At 40.2% G+C, this 24,515-nt stretch overlaps 1 protein-coding gene across 1 annotated transcript in view; it reads right to left on the bottom strand.

Moving 5' to 3' along the window:
* Positions 1 to 24,515, bottom strand: part of ATP2A3 (ATPase sarcoplasmic/endoplasmic reticulum Ca2+ transporting 3) — a 177,464-nt gene that overhangs the window by 44,503 nt on the left and 108,446 nt on the right. The window contains exons 9-18 of the mRNA XM_075264868.1: positions 19,146 to 19,234; positions 18,568 to 18,670; positions 16,781 to 16,912; positions 15,557 to 15,682; positions 13,650 to 13,868; positions 13,234 to 13,569; positions 12,927 to 13,147; positions 12,341 to 12,543; positions 11,427 to 11,512; positions 9,105 to 9,238 (exon numbers count right to left, since the gene is read on the bottom strand). Coding sequence (XP_075120969.1) covers positions 9,105 to 9,238; positions 11,427 to 11,512; positions 12,341 to 12,543; positions 12,927 to 13,147; positions 13,234 to 13,569; positions 13,650 to 13,868; positions 15,557 to 15,682; positions 16,781 to 16,912; positions 18,568 to 18,670; positions 19,146 to 19,234 — 1,649 coding nt within the window. The remainder of the gene's footprint in view (positions 1 to 9,104; positions 9,239 to 11,426; positions 11,513 to 12,340; positions 12,544 to 12,926; positions 13,148 to 13,233; positions 13,570 to 13,649; positions 13,869 to 15,556; positions 15,683 to 16,780; positions 16,913 to 18,567; positions 18,671 to 19,145; positions 19,235 to 24,515) is intronic.

Raw genomic sequence — 24,515 nt, 5'->3', positions numbered from 1 at the left:
TAAAGCTTCGGAATTTTGGGAGGAAGGAAGACAAGACTGTTGGGTAATAGGAGGAGAGGAGGCAGAGTCTGACTGGCTGCTGGACAATGTGCTGTAAGCGTTCTCTGACAGCCATTGCAAGACCTGTTCCTGGTTCTCGGGCCTACTAAGGTTTGTACCCTGCAGTTTAGTTAATGTGGCAAGCAACCCTGGCACTGTGGAGTGGCGCAATGCTTGCTGCCCCACAGGAGTAGGCACGGGACGCCCTGTGGCTTCACTGCTACCTTGCTCCCCAGAACCATTCCCCCGACCTCGCCCACGGCCTCGTCCACGTCCCTTTCCGGGAGCCTTGCGCATTTTGAATTCCTAGTTAGAAATTGGCACTGTATACCAGTAGTAAAAATTGTGGGTGCACGTAACCCCAATATATTCTTTGAATTACCAGTCAGAAACTGGCACTATATGGCAGTAGCAAGAAATGAGGGTATTTGTATTCCCAATATACTCTTTGAATTCCCAGTCAGACAATGGCACTGTATACCAGTAGTAAAAATTGTGGGTGCACGTAACCCCAATATATTCTTTGAATTCCCAGTCAGAAACTGGCACTATATGGCAGTAGCAAGAAATGAGGGTATTTATAACCCCAATATATTCTTTGAATTCCCAGTCAGACAATGGCACTGTATACCAGTAGTAAAAATTGTGGGTGCACGTAACCCCAATATATTCTTTGAATTCCCAGTCAGAAACTGGCACTATATGGCAGTAGCAAGAAATGAGGGTATTTGTATTCCCAATATACTCTTTGAATTCCCAGTCAGACAATGGCACTGTATACCAGTAGTAAAAATTGTGGGTGCACGTAACCCCAATATATTCTTTGAATTCCCAGTCAGAAACTGGCACTATATGGCAGTAGCAAGAAATGAGGGTATTTATAACCCCAATATATTCTTTGAATTCCCAGTCAGACAATGGCACTGTATACCAGTAGTAAAAATTGTGGGTGCACGTAACCCCAATATATTCTTTGAATTCCCAGTCAGAAACTGGCACTATATGGCAGTAGCAAGAAATGAGGGTATTTGTATTCCCAATATACTCTTTGAATTCCCAGTCAGACAATGGCACTGTATACCAGTAGTAAAAATTGTGGGTGCACGTAACCCCAATATATTCTTTGAATTCCCAGTCAGAAACTGGCACTATATGGCAGTAGCAAGAAATGAGGGTATTTATAACCCCAATATATTCTTTGAATTCCCAGTCAGAAACTGGCACTATATGGCAGTAGCAAGAAATGAGGGTATTTGTATTCCCAATATACTCTTTGAATTCCCAGTCAGACAATGGCACTGTATACCAGTAGTAAAAATTGTGGGTGCACGTAACCCCAATATATTCTTTGAATTCCCAGTCAGAAACTGGCACTATATGGCAGTAGCAAGAAATGAGGGTATTTATAACCCCAATATATTCTTTGAATTCCCAGTCAGACAATGGCACTGTATACCAGTAGTAAAAATTGTGGGTGCACGTAACCCCAATATATTCTTTGAATTCCCAGTCAGAAACTGGCACTATATGGCAGTAGCAAGAAATGAGGGTATTTGTATTCCCAATATACTCTTTGAATTCCCAGTCAGACAATGGCACTGTATACCAGTAGTAAAAATTGTGGGTGCACGTAACCCCAATATATTCTTTGAATTCCCAGTCAGAAACTGGCACTATATGGCAGTAGCAAGAAATGAGGGTATTTATAACCCCAATATATTCTTTGAATTCCCAGTCAGACAATGGCACTGTATACCAGTAGTAAAAATTGTGGGTGCACGTAACCCCAATATATTCTTTGAATTACCAGTCAGAAACTGGCACTATATGGCAGTAGCAAGAAATGAGGGTATTTGTATTCCCAATATACTCTTTGAATTCCCAGTCAGACAATGGCACTGTATACCAGTAGTAAAAATTGTGGGTGCACGTAACCCCAATATATTCTTTGAATTCCCAGTCAGAAACTGGCACTATATGGCAGTAGCAAGAAATGAGGGTATTTGTATTCCCAATATACTCTTTGAATTCCCAGTCAGACAATGGCACTGTATACCAGTAGTAAAAATTGTGGGTGCACGTAACCCCAATATATTCTTTGAATTCCCAGTCAGAAACTGGCACTATATGGCAGTAGCAAGAAATGAGGGTATTTATAACCCCAATATATTCTTTGAATTCCCAGTCAGACAATGGCACTGTATACCAGTAGTAAAAATTGTGGGTGCACGTAACCCCAATATATTCTTTGAATTCCCAGTCAGAAACTGGCACTATATGGCAGTAGCAAGAAATGAGGGTATTTGTATTCCCAATATACTCTTTGAATTCCCAGTCAGACAATGGCACTGTATACCAGTAGTAAAAATTGTGGGTGCACGTAACCCCAATATATTCTTTGAATTCCCAGTCAGAAACTGGCACTATATGGCAGTAGCAAGAAATGAGGGTATTTATAACCCCAATATATTCTTTGAATTCCCAGTCAGACAATGGCACTGTATACCAGTAGTAAAAATTGTGGGTGCACGTAACCCCAATATATTCTTTGAATTCCCAGTCAGAAACTGGCACTATATGGCAGTAGCAAGAAATGAGGGTATTTGTATTCCCAATATACTCTTTGAATTCCCAGTCAGACAATGGCACTGTATACCAGTAGTAAAAATTGTGGGTGCACGTAACCCCAATATATTCTTTGAATTCCCAGTCAGAAACTGGCACTATATGGCAGTAGCAAGAAATGAGGGTATTTATAACCCCAATATATTCTTTGCATTCCCAGTCAGACAATGGCACTGTATACCAGTAGTAAAAATTGTGGGTGCACGTAACCCCAATATATTCTTTGAATTACCAGTCAGAAACTGGCACTATATGGCAGTAGCAAGAAATGAGGGTATTTATAACCCCAATATATTCTTTGAATTCCCAGTCAGACAATGGCACTGTATACCAGTAGTAAAAATTGTGGGTGCACGTAACCCCAATATATTCTTTGAATTACCAGTCAGAAACTGGCACTATATGGCAGTAGCAAGAAATGAGGGTATTTATAACCCCAATATATTCTTTGAATTCCCAGTCAGACAATGGCACTGTATACCAGTAGTAAAAATTGTGGGTGCACGTAACCCCAATATATTCTTTGAATTCCCAGTCAGAAACTGGCACTATATGGCAGTAGCAAGAAATGAGGGTATTTGTATTCCCAATATACTCTTTGAATTCCCAGTCAGACAATGGCACTGTATACCAGTAGTAAAAATTGTGGGTGCACGTAACCCCAATATATTCTTTGAATTACCAGTCAGAAACTGGCACTATATGGCAGTAGCAAGAAATGAGGGTATTTATAACCCCAATATATTCTTTGAATTCCCAGTCAGACAATGGCACTGTATACCAGTAGTAAAAATTGTGGGTGCACGTAACCCCAATATATTCTTTGAATTACCAGTCAGAAACTGGCACTATATGGCAGTAGCAAGAAATGAGGGTATTTATAACCCCAATATATTCTTTGAATTCCCAGTCAGACAATGGCACTGTATACCAGTAGTAAAAATTGTGGGTGCACGTAACCCCAATATATTCTTTGAATTCCCAGTCAGAAACTGGCACTATATGGCAGTAGCAAGAAATGAGGGTATTTGTATTCCCAATATACTCTTTGAATTCCCAGTCAGACAATGGCACTGTATACCAGTAGTAAAAATTGTGGGTGCACGTAACCCCAATATATTCTTTGAATTCCCAGTCAGAAACTGGCACTATATGGCAGTAGCAAGAAATGAGGGTATTTATAACCCCAATATATTCTTTGAATTCCCAGTCAGACAATGGCACTGTATACCAGTAGTAAAAATTGTGGGTGCACGTAACCCCAATATATTCTTTGAATTCCCAGTCAGAAACTGGCACTATATGGCAGTAGCAAGAAATGAGGGTATTTGTATTCCCAATATACTCTTTGAATTCCCAGTCAGACAATGGCACTGTATACCAGTAGTAAAAATTGTGGGTGCACGTAACCCCAATATATTCTTTGAATTACCAGTCAGAAACTGGCACTATATGGCAGTAGCAAGAAATGAGGGTATTTATAACCCCAATATATTCTTTGAATTCCCAGTCAGACAATGGCACTGTATACCAGTAGTAAAAATTGTGGGTGCACGTAACCCCAATATATTCTTTGAATTCCCAGTCAGAAACTGGCACTATATGGCAGTAGCAAGAAATGAGGGTATTTGTATTCCCAATATACTCTTTGAATTCCCAGTCAGACAATGGCACTGTATACCAGTAGTAAAAATTGTGGGTGCACGTAACCCCAATATATTCTTTGAATTACCAGTCAGAAACTGGCACTATATGGCAGTAGCAAGAAATGAGGGTATTTATAACCCCAATATATTCTTTGAATTCCCAGTCAGACAATGGCACTGTATACCAGTAGTAAAAATTGTGGGTGCACGTAACCCCAATATATTCTTTGAATTCCCAGTCAGAAACTGGCACTATATGGCAGTAGCAAGAAATGAGGGTATTTGTATTCCCAATATACTCTTTGAATTCCCAGTCAGACAATGGCACTGTATACCAGTAGTAAAAATTGTGGGTGCACGTAACCCCAATATATTCTTTGAATTCCCAGTCAGACACTGGCACTATATGGCAGTAGCAAGAAATGAGGGTATTTGTATTCCCAATATATTCTTTGAATTCCCAGTCAGACAATGGCACTGTATACCAGTAGTAAAAATTGTGGGTGTATATAGCCCCAATTCTATTGCTAGGGGACTTGCAGGGTATTTCTGGGGTGAAGGTGGGGGGGCACACCGTTGGAACGGGTATCGGGGTATATATCGGGTATACGGGAATACACTGACAGTGTATTCCATTCAGGATCCTGGGAAAGCTGGGTTGCGGCGATTGAGCCCGTCAGTGCCACGTTACACTGACAAGCTTCTCCCTGGAATTTAGCTCTTACAAGAGCTGTTGGTTGTCTTCTCCTTCCTATCCTAGCCTGTCCCTGCCTACCCAGAATCTAAGCCCTAGCTAGCTGGACGGAAACCTCCGTCCTCGGTGAATTGCAAGCTCAGAATGACGCGAAGCTGGGCGTCGCTGTTCTTTTAAATTAGAGGTCACATGTTTTCGGCAGCCAATGGGTTTTGCCTACTTTTTTCAACGTCACCGGTGTCGTAGTTCCTGTCCCACCTACCCAGCGCTGTTATTGGAGCAAAAAAGGCGCCAGGGAAGGTGGGAGGGGAATCGAGTAATGGCGCACTTTACCACGCGGTGTTCGATTCGATTCGAACATGCCGAACAGCCTAATATCCGATCGAACATGAGTTCGATAGAACACTGTTCGCTCATCTCTATAGAGGAGGAAAGTAGGGAAAAAAAAAATTAAGCAAAAAAAAAAAAAAAGGTATATATTTAATAACCTAATAATATAATATTTCACCAATGTAAATAGAACCGGGGGCTTTCGGACACAGGGATACCAAATGTGCATGTGTTTCAACAGTAATGTTTTTGTTTTATATGTATTCTAGGGATATGGGGGTGATTTGAACATATATATATATATATATATATATATATATATATATATATATATATATATATATATATATAATCCATGGATGCAGAGCCGCCATCAGGAATTTTGGGGCCCCATACAGCCTAAGTGTCTGCCCCCCCCCCCATTTTAAAACTACCTTATTTTGCGACATACCCATTCTGTATTACATTTCCCTTTATTTAGCAGCATTACAAGGCTTAATCAGATTCTATTTGCAGGTATAATCTGCTCCGTGTGACAGCGCCTATAGAGAGCCAACACCATTTATAAGAGCCCTCTTAATAAATCCTCAGGGCTTATTCACATTGCGTTTTTGGCCTCCCTTGCCAGGATACGTTGGTAACCAGTCAGAATCAGCTGTCAACTTATCCCTGCACGAAGAACTGGCCATTAAAAAAAAAAGTGGGGGCCTGCAGTTCTCCGTGCAGGGATAAGTGGGGAGCTGATTGTGACTGGTTACCAACGTATCCCGGCAAGGGAGGCCAAAAACGCAATGTGAACACTCCTTTAAAGTGAAAGTCCCACCCCCAAACAGGCTGCTATGCTAGTAGTATAGGAGCCTACATCATTATCCAGCTAAAAACTTCTATATTATATATTATTGCCCCAGTTCCCTCTCCGCAGTGCCGCACACCCGATGCCCCAACAATCCCCCTTCCCCCCCCGTCCACCTTCTAACATCTTTCCATTGCCCCCTGTACCCATACCTCCCAACTTTTGAAGAACCACAAGAGGGACAAAATGTGCGGCGCGCCGCGGCAAATTTAGCCCCACCCACTGTTATGTTGACTCCACCCATTCTTATTAATTTTTCATGTGCCCGCACACAGTATAATCCTCCTACAGTCACCCGTACATTATATGTCCCCCCTCCATCTCTCCCCTAGCTTCATATACACACTTCATCTGCCCCCAGTTTCATGTCTGCCACCCAATCTCTGCCCCCAGATTCATGTCCGCCCATCCATTTCTGCCCCCAGTTTCATGTCCACCCCTCCATCTCTGCCCCCAGTTTCATGTCCCCTCCATCTCTGTCCTGTTTCATGTCCCCCATCTCTACCCCCAGATTCATGCCCCCTCCATCTCTGCTCCCATATTCCTGTCCCTCCATCTCTGCCCCCATTGTCATGCCGTCCTCTCCATCTCTGCCCCCAGTGTCATGCCGTCCTCTCCATCTCTGCCCCCAGTTTCACGTTCCACATTACACTGACTGACTTACCTTCTCCTTCGTTCCCTCGCAGCTCTCTGCGCGCCTCTCTCACTGGCGCACAGTTATAGACGCGATGTGACGTCATCACATCGCGTCTACAAGCCAGTAGCGGAGGCGCGAAGCGAGGAGCTGACAGAGGTCAGCTCCTCGCTTCAGCCGCATATGTGACAGCGAGAGAGGCGCACAGCGGCGAAGCGAGGAGCTGACCTGTGTCAGCTCCTCGCTTCGCCGCCGGCTACTGGCTTGTAGACGCGATGGCTGAAGCGAGGAGCTGACCTGTGTCAGCTCCTCGCTTCGCTGCTGCCGCCGGCTACTGTAGACGCGATGTGATCACATCGCGTCTACAAGCCAGTAGCAGCGGCGAAGCGAGGAGCTGACACATGTCAGCTCCTCGCTTCAGCCGCATATGTGTCAGCAAGAGAGGCACGCAGCGGCGAAGCGAGGAGCTGACCTGTGTCAGCTCCTTGCTTCAGCTGCGTATGTCTTCAACTCAGATCTGCATCCTCTGGATGCAGATCTGAGTTGAAATAGGACGTACACAATGACTGCTACGGGCGCCAGGGGGCCGGCACACGGTGGCGGGCCAAAACCGGGCCCCCCCCATTTTTCAATTTGGCCGGGCCCCTGACGCCAGTAGCAGTAGTACTGGCCTATCGGCGGCCCTGCATGGATGGAAAGTGACACCCTGCAGTGAAGCTATGCAAGAAGAGAAAAAGGGGCGGGCCAGACGGGTGAAGGAGGTGTGGTTTTTCTAAGCAAACTTGAAAACACGCCTCTTTCACCCATCTGGCTCGTCCCTCCTTCACTGCCTCTCAGATCTTGCTCCTGCAATGAAGCCACACAGGCAGGGAAGTAGGGGCGGGTCAGACGGGTGAAGGAGGTGTGGTTTCAAGCTTGCCGAGAAAACCACGCCTCCTCCTCCCGTTTGGCCCGCCCCTCCTTCCCTGTCTGTGTGGCTACATTGCAGGAGCCAGATCTGAGAGGCAGTGAAGGAGGGGCGGGCCAGACGGGAGAAGGAGGCGTGGTTTTCTCGGCAAGCTTGAAACCACGCTTTCTTCACCTGTTTGGCCCGCCCCTACTTCCCTGCCTCTCAGATCTCGCTCCTGCAATGACGCGACACAGACAGGGAAGGAGGGGCAGACCAGGCAGGCACCGTGCTGCTCTCCTTTTGATTCTCATAGACAGGACACAGATGCTGCACACGCTGCATTCGGACTATAAGACGCACACACATTTTCCTCCCATATTGGGAGGAAAAAAAGTGCGTCTTATAGTCCGAAAAATACGGTAATTTGGGGAATGTTTTACGGCTTTGATTACTTTTTATCCAAATTTTTATTTTGATCTTGTAGATTGGGTATTTTTGGACACAGAGATACCTTTGTATCCCATGTAGTGTAGGTGTTTCATGCAATTTTTTTTTATATATTTTCATAAGTCTTCTAGGGAAAAGGGGGCAATTAACTTTTTTTTTTTTTTTTTTTTTTACAGTAATTATAAAATCACTAATTACATTGCAATGCATTGTAAAATTGCAGCACTTCTTTTACAGGCTGTATAGAGCAGACTGCAATTGAAGTATATGACAGACAATCAACCAATGGTACTTGTATGTCTCCCATCAAATCCTACTGGACTTTGTCTTGTTTTATGGTTTTTAGCTACATAGTAATAAATGCCTACTGCCTAAACCGCATGTCTCCAGTCAGAGTCAGAGTGACTGGTGATGGACTGTGCCCCAATTCACTTCAATGGGAGTACTGGAGACAGACAAAATAACGCAGTCGGCCATTTCTTACATTGAATTGGATGGGAGATCTGTCCACCACCAGCACTTCCTCGGCTATATGACTGCACTTTGCTCTGCAACTCAGACAAACCTACTTACAGTGGATACGGAACCCTCTTTTCCCTTTCTAAGACTTCTAGGAGTCTGAAGAAGGTCCTTGTGACGAAAAGCCTTTACACACCTCTACATAATTGTCAACACTTCGATGTCATTGGATGTACGGTAACACTGTTTCAATATATTCCCTACTATTTTGATATAGACCAATCTGGTGATTAATAAAAAAAAAAGACTTGGATATTGCACTTTCAGTGTGAAGTCTCTTGTATATTGTTCATCACCAGTCATACCCATATGGCTGTGGTCAGGCTGAAGGGGAAGCAGGGGAAAAGACATCCTGCATTGCGTATATGAGAATATAATATACATATATGATCTTGATCTTCCAAGTCAAACATTTATTATTTACCTACCTGTTGAGGGCATTGCACATTTCAATAGTTACAAGCACTGAAAGGGCCATAGTTGTGGGATAGCGGGACTCAAACACTTCACAGTCTATTCCCTCAAACAAAGCATTGTCAGGTGTACATTTCATAAAATGTCTCTGTAAAAGGAAGTAAAGGAAAAAAAGAGTGGTACATAGTTACATAGTGGTAGAAAAAAGATTTATGGACATCCAGTTCAAAAATTTTATACTATCACTAAATCATGAAAAAGCTGAACTTTACTTGAAAGTATATACAAGGTTATATAGTGGAAATATCTAGGTAATGATAAAATATTGTTCCATTAACACCATACATCATGATATGTCACTGATCACTGTCAGCTGCTTTGCTGATGGTGGGGTATGTGACGGTGGAGTGAACAGAGAGGCTCCATGTTCTGAGAAGATGTTTTTAAGTGTTAAGCTTCTTTCCCTCGATTTTCAAAACTTGTCTGTGTAAGTGGCCTTTGCAAAAAGCATCAATCCAGTCTGTCTATTGGCTTGACCAGTAATATTTACCATTAGCATTTAGCAATTCTTTCAGTTTTTTGTTTTTTTTCTTAAATGTAGATCGTCAGCCCCATTTAGGGATCACAATGTATATTGTTTTCCTATCAGTATGTCTTTGTATAATGGGAGGAAATCCACGCAAACACGGAGAGAACATACAAACTCCTAGAACAGCGGGGGTCGAACGACCAAAACACAAGGGTCGCCTAAAGCATACCTCCCAACCGTCCCAGTCGGTGGGAGGAATGTCCCGGTTTCAACTTATCGGCGCCCGGAGGATGCCGATGCGTTGAACACACAGGCGATTAAAGCAGGAGCTGTCGCAGCCAGCTCCTGCTTTAACGCTGTGCTGCGGCTTCTGCATGCGTAACCGCGATGTGATGACATCACATCGCGCCTACATCTATGTGAGTAAGTGAGACCACGAAGAGAGCGGCGGGGGAACGTTGGAAGGTGAGTATAAGAGTTTTTGTTTTAAACATTAAGGTGGAACATAATAAAGGGGCAGATGAAGGGGGGACGGCATGAAACTGGGGGCAGAGATGGAGGGACATGAAGCTCTGGGCACAGATGGGGGAACATGAAACTGGGGAAGAGATGGGGTGACATGAAACTGGGGGCAGAGATGGAGGGGGGACATGAAACTGGAGGCAGATGAAGGGGGGACATGAAACTGGAGGCAGATGAAGGGGTTATATGAAACTGGGGGAGAGATGGCGAGGGGACATATAATGTACGGGTGACTGTAGGAGGATTATACTGTGTGGGAGCATATGAAAAATGAATGAGAATGGGCGGAGTCAACATAAAAGTTGGCGGGGCTAAATTCGCCGCTGCGCGCGCTGCATGTTTTGTCCCTCTTTCTAATCTTCAAAAGTTGGGAGGTATGCCTAAAGCCATCAGAAAATACATATTTCCGATGGCTTTAGCCACTCAGAAGCCATGCTACTGTCTGCAGCAACACTATTCAGCTGGAACACACGCCATTATGTACATTCATGTCATGCACATTCCAAACTGAATTGGGTCACCGCAACATGAGGAATTGTATTGTGGGGTCACAGCATTAGAAAGGTTGAGAACCACTGTCCTAGATGTGTTCCTGGCGGGATTTGAACCCAGGACTCCAGCACTGCAAAGCTGCAGTGCTAACCACTGAGCCACAGTGTTGTCCCAATTCTTTGTTGTGTACTTAAATTTAATATGATATTTACAGTTTAATAGTATTTGTATGGAATCCCTAACAAAAACAACTTTGGGTACATTCACATACTAACAAAGGCATCTATTTCCATAGCGTTGCTTTACATTTCATTTTGTGATGTGTATAAAAGCATGAAACTATGTATTTGTGTCCTATAAACTTTGAACAGCAACAGAACAGTGTTTTTTGTTTTTGTTTTTTTAAACTGAACCCTACGCAGCCAGATGCTCTCCCATTGGCATCCATTAAACTGGCTAGATAAACACATGTGAAAAACGTGGAGAGAATGTACCCTATTTTGGAAAGAAAAGTTCTTTGCAAGTGAATGCTGTGATATTGTTTAGAAAAACAGTCAGTATTATCACGTGCTAACAAAATTTCTCAATCTGGTTTGACAAAGCGGATTACTTTAATCTGTCATTCCTCATATATAGCAGGGTCTCGGATACAGAAAGGTGTCATTTTACAGAGCAATGAAATGAAAGTATGACATATGTCTATGAGAAGTATTGTAAGAGATTAGTAAGCGTCACATGATAATCACTGGATGTGTCTGAAGTTTCTTACAAATGGGTAACAAATTAAACGTACCAGCTGGTAGAATGTGACCTGTGGTCCATCTTCATCATATAAGAACCACCATGTTGCAGCGCCTACAGTGGCTAAACCCACATACACTGAAAAGATCAGAAGAAAGGGTTTCAGGAGGTAATCCAGATGAGTATGTCTTGAGAATAAACATGCATGTATCTGAGTTTATAGTATGCATGTAAACCATCCTGACAGATTACTTTTAGTGACTTTTTGACAAATACTCTAGTCATAATCACTCACAAACTAGTGAACACCATTTCCTCCAATATCACTTTAGCGCACCATGATTACTGGAGAGTAGCTTTTAATCACTATTCAAATACAGCGTCAAAATCCAACAAATCTGTGTCACCTTGTTCCTTCTGCTAGAAAGTTGGCATGAGTTATACATTAAATTTATGCCTGTTCCAATATGGCATTGCAATTCTGGAGCACATAAATAATTTAGGTGCATCTCGCACAAGATGGGGACAGAATGCCAGTCTTAATGAATTCCTCTCTATTGTTTTTTGGAAAAAAGTCACAATTTTTGCACCATATCTTGCTAAAACATGGTGGACAGATAAAGAGGGATTAGTGAAGCAGTGTGTTTTTTTTCTGTAGTGATTTTTCTAACTTTTTGTGCAATTCTTTTGGGTTGTGGCTTTTATTTCAAAACTCAGCATGCTTTAAGAGGTTGCAGAGGTCTTAACATATGTTATTTTGTATAGTTTCCATTTCTCCTGAAACGTAACACACTGCAGAACATATTGGTAGTGTATAAATAAAGATTAGCATCATAAATGGTACAGTATTTTCATGAGGACTACTTCTAAAAATAAAAATGCATATTTTGTAGTTTGGTCAACTTTTAACGCAAGGTTGGGAAGAAAATATTTTGATTAATCAAAAAAATGGTTTTGAGAACATACCTCCAATGGCCAGGTATCTGAAGAATAACCACCCACTGATAAGTGGCTCTCGGGGATTACGTGGTTGCTTGTCCATGATGTCAAGGTCAGGTGGGTTAAATCCCAGAGCAGTTGCAGGTAAGCCATCAGTGACCAAATTAACCCAGAGGAGCTGAACAGGGATGAGGGCTTCAGGTAGGCCAAGAATGGCAGTAAGAAAGATGCTGAAAGAAAATATTGTGACTAAGCATTTCCAATGAATCAATAAATTATAGATTTTAATTTATAAACTAAAGTATTTCCTAACAGATATATATATATATATCAGAATCCCTTCCTTTAAGAATGATGAAATAGGTAAAAGACGACACAAGGAAATTAAATAGAGGGAGGTGGGGATTGTAGGTTTCGGGTCAGGTATCAGGTCAGTCAGTAAGGGCATGAGTACAGATGTTCTGCAACAATTCCTGTAAATGTGCCTCTGTATGTCTTGTATAGTTTCTATCAGTATTTATGTATTTCAGTAATAGAAACCATGAAGAACGTAGTAGAATATATTTCTATACTATGTATATGAACTCCCAGAAAAATGCTAGCAATGTCTTACCAGACTACTTCACCAACGTTAGAAGAGATGAGATAGCGAATGAACTGTTTCATGTTGTTATAAATTGCTCGCCCTTCTTCTACAGCAGATACTATGGTAGAGAAGTTGTCATCAGAGAGGACCATCTCTGCTGCTGATTTTGCCACTGCAGTACCAGAACCCATAGCAATTCCTATCTCTGCCTTCTTGAGGGCTGGAGCATCATTTACTCCGTCACCAGTCTAAGACAATAAAAAATATCAATTGGAGCATTTAAAATTTTTAGTCTTCTTCTACTATTAACTTTTTATTAAATGACAGATCTTACCATGGCAGTGATTTCATTGAAAGACTGTAAATATTCTACAATTTTGGACTTGTGTGCTGGTTCCACACGAGCAAAGCACCGAGCACTACGACAAGCATCTCTCTGTTTCTCTAATGGGAGGTCATCAAACTCTCTGCCAGTATAAGCCTTATCTGTTATGTCCTCGGAGTCAGAGAAAATTCCAATCTTTCGGCAAATAGCCACTGCTGTGCCTTTGTTGTCTCCAGTTATCATTATTACTTTGATACCAGCTTTTTTGCACATCTGAATTGAGGTAGTTACTTCTTTACGTGGAGGATCAAGCATGCCGACACACCCAACAAATGTCAAATTTGTCTAATAAAACATACAATCAAATTAGTGCAATTATACTATTAACATTTTTAGCAACCACAAAAGTATTCAGAAACACTCACCTCATAATTGATAAATTTGTTGGAATCCTCTAATTGCATGTCTTCCAATTTAGGAGGCACATCCCGTGTGGCTAAAGCAAGGCAACGTAGTGTGTCCATACCAGTACCCCAATCCCGAATCTTAGACATGATCCTTTCTCTAGCAGATGGAGTCAATGGAAGCTTTGCAGAACCCACACGCACATAATTACAACGCTCTATTACACTTTCAGGAGCACCCTACAAACAAACAATTTTGACATAAAAATTTTACATGAAACTAAATTGGATATTCGATAAATAAATAGAACTGGATAGCTGTAAATAAATCTAATTCTGGAGAAAAAAAAAATCTATCATTACCCACAGGTAAACTAAGATGGTTAATTCTACACTAGATGGTAGTACAGCGCCACTCTATAAGCAAATTTAGGTCAGAGTACTGTGTGATTTTATTAACTATAAGTAACCACAAACCACATAACTAAACTTCCAGAGAACTTTTGATTTTATGACAGCCTTTGTGTCATTAAGAAATGTTGTAATATACTTTATTAACCAATTTTGTTTCCTTTCTGGGAAATCCTCCATAACTTCCCTCTTTCCCTTGTTTTTCTATTGAGAGCTGTTCCCTGCTTCTCATTGTGCATGGGCTGTGTGAACTGAAGAGAAACTGACAAGTGAGGGAGGGTCACTTCAAATGGGTATATCTCAGGCATCAGAAAAAGGAGAAACTTTTGCTATCATATGAACGAGGAGATTCTCAAGTATGCAGACCTACCTATATGAATTACAGAGAGTGAAAAAAATGCAGGATTTAACAGAAAGGAACCAAAATTTGTTAATAAAGTATATTACAAAATTTATTATTGACACAAATACTGCCAGAAAATCAAAATTTCTCCAAAAGTTTCATTACACTTTACTAGAGAAGTAGCCACTTTTTTTTTATTAATATTTTTTTTACCTGAACGGGCTTTTAACTTTTGATTAAAGGTGTTCCTTGGAACATCCATCGACTGAATACAGTTTACATAAGTATCAATTCTGTATAGTATTTGTCAATAATACGTCCTTAATTCAGAGTATATTAGCATAAACGTGTTTGAGGGCTTAAAGTGGTTTCCAGGCAGACCAGAAAAACCATATAGGCTGGGCTATAATAGTAATAACACAAAATAATAATAATAAAAGAAACACTATTCTCCACTACTCCCACTGGAGCAGAAGTGATGCAGCTTAGATGAGCGCTGTGGCCAATCACGGATTTCAGCGGTCACAAATTGGCTATATCACTGCTAACACTAGGTTCACGTTAGCGTTCTGGTTTCCGGCCTTCGTGTCCCCATGGGTACTCGAAAGATTGAGAACCTGTCCTTTTAAAAAGCAGTTACTCATGGAAACCTGCAAACTCCATAGACCAAAACGGGGTCCGTCTGGTTTCTGCTGGTTTTATACAGAAAATGGCGGAGAGAAAAGTCCTGCAAATCTGATTTTAGGCTGAGAACCCACTTAGCGGGCCGCAGCCAAAACATGCTGCAGGACAAACCGCGGCAGCAACACATCGTGTTTTTTCCCCTAGCGATTTTCACATAAAGTCCGTGGCATCTCCGTAGGTATAAACATGCTGCGATTTCCAAAACCACAACAGTTTTGGAAAACACAGTGTGTCTACAGCACGTATTTTTCCACAAATGGAAGCGATCTTTCAGCAAATGGCTGATTTTGGCCATGGAAACACGTGGCCAGCTGCTCATTTGTCATGCAGACGCAGTGAGAGCTGCTGCCTGTTAGCCACTTTCTACTCTAGATTATGAGAAAGAAACAGAAGTGTTCCATGTAGAAAGCCTCAATAAACATGGCATACTGTACACATTTCATCACAATCATGCTCTGTACACACAAAAAAATACAGCAACCCCTCTTACCTTAACAAACATCTTAGTGCCAGATGTTGTGCCACTGGAATTAACAGGAGTACAATACACTGACATGGATTTGCGATCCCGAGAGAACTCCAAAGTGCAGTCCTTCTTCATAAGTTTCTTTATAACCTGATTTGCCATGAAAGAGTAAAATTCTTCTATACATACAATCCACCTTATTAGTTTATTAAAGTAGATAAGGGCAGATTTCCTGATGCTGCCTAACTTTCAGACAGTACAGTCTTAAAATATAACACATTTACCACAGTGACTGATGCTGGGTGAGAAATCTGAGGTATCCATGGATTGTTTAGTTTACATTCATACTGACTATTAGCTGGTGCACATGGCGCTCCTTTCTAGTGAAACCATGTCACTTTGCACGAAGCTCCACCTCAGAGAGGTAACTTAACACTCCTGAGCCCCAAAGCAAAATCTGTACTGGACCCACCTTGTGCTGTTTAGAATAATGGCATTTTTATGCAGCAGAGGGACCTTTGGGGAGCCCTTAGGGTCCTTAGTCTGATTAAATCTGCTACCACTGCGCTCTCTTTCGCTACACCCTGTTACACCCTTTTGTTTTTTTCCGTAAACAAAATCAGAATTCAGGTGTATACAACGTAGTAAATCAACCCCATTGTCTCATCTTTTCACTAGAACTGAAAGTACATGTACAGTTAAAGATCAGATGTCATTGTAGGGCTTAAACTACCTAAGGGCCATTACAAGGCACACAGCCATATTGGAATTTGCAGACAATTATCAATTAAACAATTTTGCAAAGTTAAGTTAAAAATGTTGCAGAATATTACATATCTTCTCTATCTAATGGGGACAATCTTTAGTTTTGATTTGTCAATGGATATGACCTTGGCTGCAAGAACTCTCTATGGCCTGTCACTTGTCAGAAACCCGTCATTATTTACTTATTGTGTCCAGATTATCTTCTAGTGCAGAGATGCAGAAAATAAGAAGATCACTCAGCTACAATAATGAAATCATGGCTGGGCTTCTGACAAGTGCCAGCCATAGAATATTGCTGCATTCATGATCATATCCATTGGCACCAATTAATACAGAAGATTGATAGCACAAAGATGAAAGCAAAAAAACCCAAACTCTAACTCTTAATTATCTACAAAACTATTTGAAAACTGAAATATTTGATACACCACCATAACATTCACACATTGTTTCACATTTATTGAACAAAGTATGCATACTCACAGAATTGCAGGCATTTGCTCGTTCCACCTTAGAAAGCTTGGTCAAATCAGTATTAAATACATTCATCTTTTCCACCAAACAAGTCAAGGCGGTTTCTGTTGCTTCTCCCACCTTTTCATATATTCCCTTGGACTGCAAAAAAACAAACAAACAAAAAAAACCCAAACATGATGTCAACAGTTAAATTACATTACATTATTGTGCATAATGAAATATAAAAAAAAAAAAAACTTTATATATTTATGTAAATATCCTCTCTCTCAATTGTTATTGTTTGATTGCACCCTCATGAACCTTTGTAAATGTCATTCATGTTTCCTGCTGCAAACCAACATACAAACTATTGGAAGAATGCATACAATTTTCTGGGTTTCTAATATTCATGTCCTATCCTTAGGATTGCTTATCAAAATCAGATTTTGTGAGGCCTGCAAGGGGCAACACGGTGGCTCAATGGTTAGCACTGCAGCCTTGCAGCGCTGGAGTCCTGGGTTCGAATACCACCAGGAACAACATCTGCAAGGAGTTTGTATGTTCTTCCCATGTTTGCGTGGATTTCCTCCAATTCTACAAAGACATACTGATAGGGGGGGAACAAAGGACATTGTGATCCCTATCTGGGGCTCACAGTCTTCATTTAAAAAAACAAAAAACAAACAAACAAAAAAAAAAGATTTGTGAGGCCTGCTGATCTGCTGTATGCTTGGGTCAGCACTTCTTTTTCTTCACATGTTCATTGGTCACATGGCCTGTACTCAGATCAATCTCATTCATATGAATGGGATGGAGATGCAATACCAAGCATAGCCGCTATACCATGCACAATTCTGTGCTTAATATTCATCAGCTGATCAGTTTGGATGCTGGGTGGGTATATCCTATACCTTTTTATATGCTATTTCATGACTAAATAAACACTGTATACAAGCTTACTGTACTGTACAATATCTAACTTTTATGAGCAGACGAAGAAGTCATATCAGGAAGCAGAGGTGTGAGAGGAAACAGGAACATGTGCTCTAAGCTTTGCCTCAGGCAATGGAAAGTCTAGCTTCAGCTCTAAACAAGACTGTAGGGCAGTTTTAGGATGGAGTCTTTCCTGGTTTGTACATATGATACTGCTATAACCTTTTGTCTATACTAAATGAGGACTCCTCATATCCTTGATAATGTGGCATGTTATATACCACTACAGTGCTGACGGAATTCAGCGCACTTTCTGTTTTGCAGGTATATGCCCCAGTGCCAATGCGATCGGTGTTGATAGTTTCGGCTACTGATTTCACTTAGTAGTGGGCCTCACTACTTAGCGCCATCACTGAGGAGCCCTACAGATGATATGCTTCTACAAACCTGTACTGTAAAAGGGGGCGTTTTTTACTGCCCAGTGATGATGCTGAACTGTGAGGCCATCCCCTCTGACTGTGCAGTTATAGCGGGGGCTGAAACTAACCCCGCTGACATTTCTGGCCCTGGGGCAAATACCTGTAAAACTGAAAACCAGGCTTGCCGAGGTAGAGAACGTCTTAGAGGTCATGAAAAGTCCTCTTTAAAAATGGAACAAGCACAAGTTCTTATCCTTTTATGTGTAACTGTGCTTTGTAATTATGGCATTATATACATCACTGTATATACCCACTCACATGCAGGCATTCCTGCTTAACAAGAGATTATCTAAAGACATTAACATCCTATATAATAACTAGGTTATGTTCCTACTGTATACCATATACTTCAGCCATTGTTATGGAGAAGAACCCAAACTTGTATCACAGGACCATACCTACCTCATTAAAATCCAAAGAGGAGTCATTACAGAGAGCACAGATGGTAGCCAGTTCCACCAAACCGTCATACTGTCCAGACTGAACAGGGTGATCATCTTTCAAGCTGTTCAAATAAAATAAAAGCTATAATGCCCAAAATATAGCCATTTGAAGTGACCCTCCCAAAGCTAATTCTCTCTACATTTCACATAACCTATACATGGTATACAGCGAAAAGCAGGGAACAACTGTAAATAGACAAGCAAAGGAGAGAGTGAAAAAATGCAGGATTTCACAGAAAGGAGCCAAAATTTGTTAATAAAGTATATTATGAAATTGAAAATTGATACAAAAGCTGCCATAAAAATCAAAAGTTGTGGAAAGTTTAGTTATGCTTTAAGGAAGGCTTCAACGTGCCATTAGAGAAATGAGGAGACAACTCTCTATTCACCCTATTCATAACATTTAATGAAACGATCGTTCCTTGTTTGATTTAGACTTCACATATTAATGTTTCTGAAATCGAATCAACGTTAAACAAATGAAATTCCCAATACACTTCTGTTTTAGGACAGTAAGACTTAATGTTAAATACTCACACTTGCCCCTCTGGAGCATACGTTGATCCAGTAATAGTGAATTCGTGGAGACTGCAATTTGTTCCTTCAATCTTCTCAACTACAAACATCTTTTAAAGAAACAGGAAAAAATGCTTAGACCTTAATATTATTTAGACCCATGTACGACCTAGTTACCATTGAAAGATGTCCAAACAAGGTAGTACAAGTCACAAAGCAGCTGAATCGCTGGCACTGAACTACCGTAATTTTCTGCTTTTTGTTCTGCATGATTACCCTTGGATCACTAAAATGGGTTTTACTTAATGAATCTCAATAACATTACAAATCAAGTGCAATTTAACCTTGGCATACCAACCTGTCATCTTAAGGAGAAAGAGAAACATAAATGCACAATGTCTCATAATACCCAGCAACTACTTTACTTTATTTCTTCTGTAGCAGAATAAACTAGTCTAACGTAGAAGCATATACATACACCTATTAAAAAGCTATTTTCTTGAACAAAAAATAACTCAATATAAATAAACTATATATATATATATATATATATATATATATATATATATATCACATGTATATCATGGCACTATCTAGAAACCTTATATTTAGTGCAAGTGATGACATCAGATCTCACAAAACAAATTCTGATACTATCCATGGCCATAAATATGGAGTTTTTGCTGAATGCTATAATATGATGTGGAATTGGTCAAAAGGATTTAGTTACAAAATGCCTGAGCAGAGATTTAATAACATGGCAGATGAGAAAACCCTGTCATTGTCAGTAAACTTACTGACAATTATTTTATTTCAGAAATGCACTGTAAAGGGATTGTATGACAGATTTGTTTTCTTGGTGAAAAGCATTTATTTGGCTCCACATAGCGTCCTGCAGAGATTTTCACAGAAAGTCTGCAGAGGAAACCTCTGTGACTGTAAAAAGGCACTTCTGCTGCGGCCAAACCATGGCGTTTGCGTCACGTGGGTCCCCGGCTTTAAAATGTCTTGATTTTTAATAAAATGATAATAAAAGGGTTTCAGCAACAATCTGTCCACTAGTGATGCTACACGTTAACCATGGATGCAGTCCTAAAATCTGTTATTAAAGAGGTTGTCTGAGACGACTGGAAATCCCTACACTATTCTAAACACCCTTGCTGCTTCTATTTTCTATATAACATAATCAAAAATGTATAGTCATCCATGATCACCCCAGGGACAGTGTTTAATTATCTGGTGACCATCCGTTTCCCTATTTCCGGAAACGGTTGTCACTACTACTCCCTCCTCCATTATCCTTACCTTCTAGGTTTCTTCCTGCAGGACGGATCCCCATCTTTACCAATTCTGCAGGCGCACCCTCTTCTCCAAGTACTGCTCTGCACATTGCTGCCGATAATCCACCTCTACTGCACAGCTAACACGCATTCTCAGTAGAGGTGGATCATCACTGCAGAGAACAGAGCAGTGCTGTGGAAAATCGCGCGCGTGCAGAATCAGTAATGAAGGAGGGGTCATCCCATAGGAAGAAGCCTAGAAGGTAAGTATATAATGAGGTCGGGTTGGGCTGAGTAGGGAAGGGCGTGATAGCTAGAGAGATAGGGAGGGGGTTATGGGACGGAGGGAAAGAGGAAAATGGGGGGAATAATGTGAGGGGTTACTTTGGAAGTTACATACAAGGAAGCTGAACCATGTAAACAAATGCAGGAGATACCAGAAGCTCCCAGAGACACCCAGAAATAACTCAACTAAAGGTATATGGGTGTATTTGTTAACCCAATAAAAACACTAACAGACATTTAAAATAAAACAAAAACATTTTTTTTGCCTGGAAAACCCCTTTAAGCCAGTCTCGTAGATATTAGGCTCTGAAGCTAAATTGCTAGCTACATAAAAAAGAACCTTCTAGAAAACATCAGTCTTTAGAAATGAGAAAAAGTATATCTTAGAGAAGAGTAGCAGCTCACATAAAATGACTGCCACAATAATAATAAAATGCTGATAAAATTATAAAATATAATCAAAGAATGAAAACAGGTTAAAAACCAAAGATACTTGACTTCTGGAATTCTGATCTCCGGACCACATTCAGTTCCAGAATTGTGGGCAATACATGATCAGGATTTTATGGACTATATTTGCATATATGTGTATGACAAAGGAATGGATCTTAATCTTCTCAGACAAAAATAACATCAAAGGAAAGCAATAAATGGAGAGGAATAGCTGGGATATTTATTGTGCATTTTCTGTGTTTAGTGTTCTTTTAATGTACAGAGTTCTTGTGGTGGGAATGCCTGAATAATGAATAATTCATGGAAAAAGGAGATGGCATTTAGTAAATATGGTTACATTCATAGCAATGCTTCATTATCTGCAGAATATTGAGTTTAAATACCAGTTTGGTTGACATTCCAGAAAAGAATAGAATAATTATATCTGTAGCTTTTTACGTAATCTTTTCAAGATTACAATAACAACTACTAGAAATACAACCAAACTCACAATGACAAACAATTGCAGTAGTTACCATCATTTAGGGCAGGATATTTGGTAAATTCTGCTACATTGGTTAAATGGACACACAAGTATTTCTCAATTATCTAATGTCTATGCGTAATTACAGTACTTAATGAAAGTAACTATGCTATTGTAAATATGCATTTGATATACAACAATAAAGTGCATTAAAAATATTTAATGTTGCTTCAATAGTGGAGGCGTTTCTTGAATGGTTTTTCTAAGGACTAAAATAATGATGACCCATCCTTAGATTAATAGGGATCCTACACCTGGGACCCTCACAGATCAGCTGTCTGAATCAGGAGTGCTGTGGCGAGTGCTACTTCCTTTTCACATGTCCTGTGACTGCCAGTCTCTAGCTCATTCCTATTCAATTGAATAACAAGCACATCCGTTATCCAATGTACAGTGCAGTGCCTGGTAAGTAGTGAAGAACAACGGTCTGAGCACCACAGTCTCTTTAAACAGCTCTGTTTGGTGGCCCTGCTGGAGTCAGAGCCTATTGATCCAATAGTAATCACCTATCCTGAGGACAGATCATTAATATTATATTCCCAAAAAAGAAATGAAGAAAATGCCCCCACAACAGTAGTAAAAAATGAATTTTTTTTAAATTTTTTTTTTTTTTTTTTTTTTTTTTTTTTTTTTAACTTTTCCTGGATTAATACGATCTTCTATCCCTTTATGGACAAATAAAACCTGCTGTTCATTCATAGACTAAGATCTGCTCTCCTTTCAAGGATTAATAAGATCAGGTCTCTCTTAATGGATAAATAAGATCTGCTCTTTCATGGATTAGTAAGATCAGTTCTTCATTTATAGACTATTAAAATCTTCTCTCTTTCCATGCATCCTCTATCGCTCTATTATTCTTTTTTTTTGCCTGACATATGACAACTGGGGTTTCTTTTGCCTTCCTCTGGATCAAACACTATAGGGTTATACTGTAGGTTGGACTTGATAAATGTTAGTCTTCATCCAACCCATGTATTATTTAACTATATACAACAATGGTACAGTATCACTATAGAAGGTGCTCCAAAAATAGTTCTACTAAAATTGTAATAAAAGGCATTTCAGCATCAAGAGTCCCTATCAAAGATTATTCCAATCTTGTTGTGAGCTTCACAGTGAAACAGATTATGCTGGTTCTGCTACTGAATGTAAAGAGTTTACTGAATTACGTTCTTGTTGGAGGAAATACATCCCACACTCTAGCTTTCTACTAAGCATGTCACCCTGGACATTACTCAATGTATTTCCTTTTCAATAGCCTTGTGCATAGACTATGTGTCAGTACGGCATCACCTGGTTTATGTTACAGGGAATTTATAAACATGCTGTATAAAACTAGTTATGATGATTTCCACAACAGCACAATAAGTGTGGGAAACATCCTCATGTCAAAGTGGAAAGAGGATGGACACCAGAGCATACACACTTTTATCCATCACTCAAATTTGAGTAAAGAAGTGGTAGTGCAGGATCCAGAATACAAACAATTTGTTACAATAGTAACATGCAAACATACCTCTGGGGGCAGCTACACCTTTAAATTATACAAATGCAATCCTCTGATATACTTGCGCTATAATATATAACATGAAAATATAGAACACCAATCTCAAGCTATCTTTTAAAGACAGTTGAAGATCTATAAAAGACATGAGCGTACTTCACCCTATTACAGTGTACTCATTTCACTGTGGTATGTTTAAAGTCAATATATTTTGGAGGTACTAATAAAAGTATATTTATGTATAGTAGTATATAATATACCAGGGATCAGCTACCTCCGGCACTTCAGGCTTATTTTCTTGGCACAAAATGTAAAACAGCTAATGTATAAAATGTTGCTGCTCTTTGTAATCCCCCTCTCACATGGACCATATAAACAGATATGGAGGGGGAAGAAATAAAAAGGGGAAAGTTTAAGAAATAGCCCCTTGGTGTCCAGGCTGTGAGCTCGCTTAAGCTAGAGGACCACAATTGCCTGTTCAATTACTTTTTGTACCTTAGGGCAAGTGCAAAATAAAGTAAGATATGACAGGTGAACATGCTAAAGTGAGTGTTTATTCTTCTGTGTGAGGGACATCCTCTGCCCCCATAAAGCTGGCTTACTGCAGACTCTGAGTACTCTGTCTAGCCAAAAGTCTTTTCCACCCAGGAAGAATCATCGATGCGCAAAAAGCCATGGACAAGGATTACATTAAAAGGGAAGCTTAATCAACCAGTTAATTGGTTACAGTGTGCCTTATATAACTGTCATGTAGGGGTCAACATCCTTGCTGCTATTGCATGGCACACTGACTGCTTCATCTTCGATAAAAAAAAAAAAAAAAAAAGTTGCTGACCCCTGTAATATATAGTACATAATAAATATGTAATATAATAAAAACAGTACTTTATACACTAAAACCTTTCCTATTAAATAACCAGCATTAATATCTGGAGGAGATAATCATGTGCATAGAACAGTTCAGTTATGTAAGTCATCTGAATGAGTTAACAATAGACTAGACCTGCACAGGAGATTGGGCCTCTGCCAACAGAGTTCCCTTCTTTGTTTTACACTGAGTTAGTGTGTGCCCTCCGCCCTTATAAGGTAAACATTGAAGCAAGTTTATGCGGAGGCCTTTCTACATGGACGGATGCCAACATCCCGAAGAGAAGACATTTTGACAACAGGCATAAAACTTTCTGACTTTTCACACATACTAGCACCATTACTTTTGTTTATTGTGTAACACATTTGAAAGAGAATGAAAATAAAACATCTAAATATTGTACAAAAAAGAAATAAATTAGACTAGGGCCACTAAAGCATAAACCTATCAATATAATAAGATTTTTATACATTTTTGC

Source organism: Leptodactylus fuscus, chromosome 2 (assembly GCF_031893055.1).
Source record: "Leptodactylus fuscus isolate aLepFus1 chromosome 2, aLepFus1.hap2, whole genome shotgun sequence".
NCBI classification, from domain to species: Eukaryota; Metazoa; Chordata; class Amphibia; order Anura; family Leptodactylidae; genus Leptodactylus; species Leptodactylus fuscus.
This window is presented reverse-complemented; position numbering and strand designations above follow the sequence as displayed.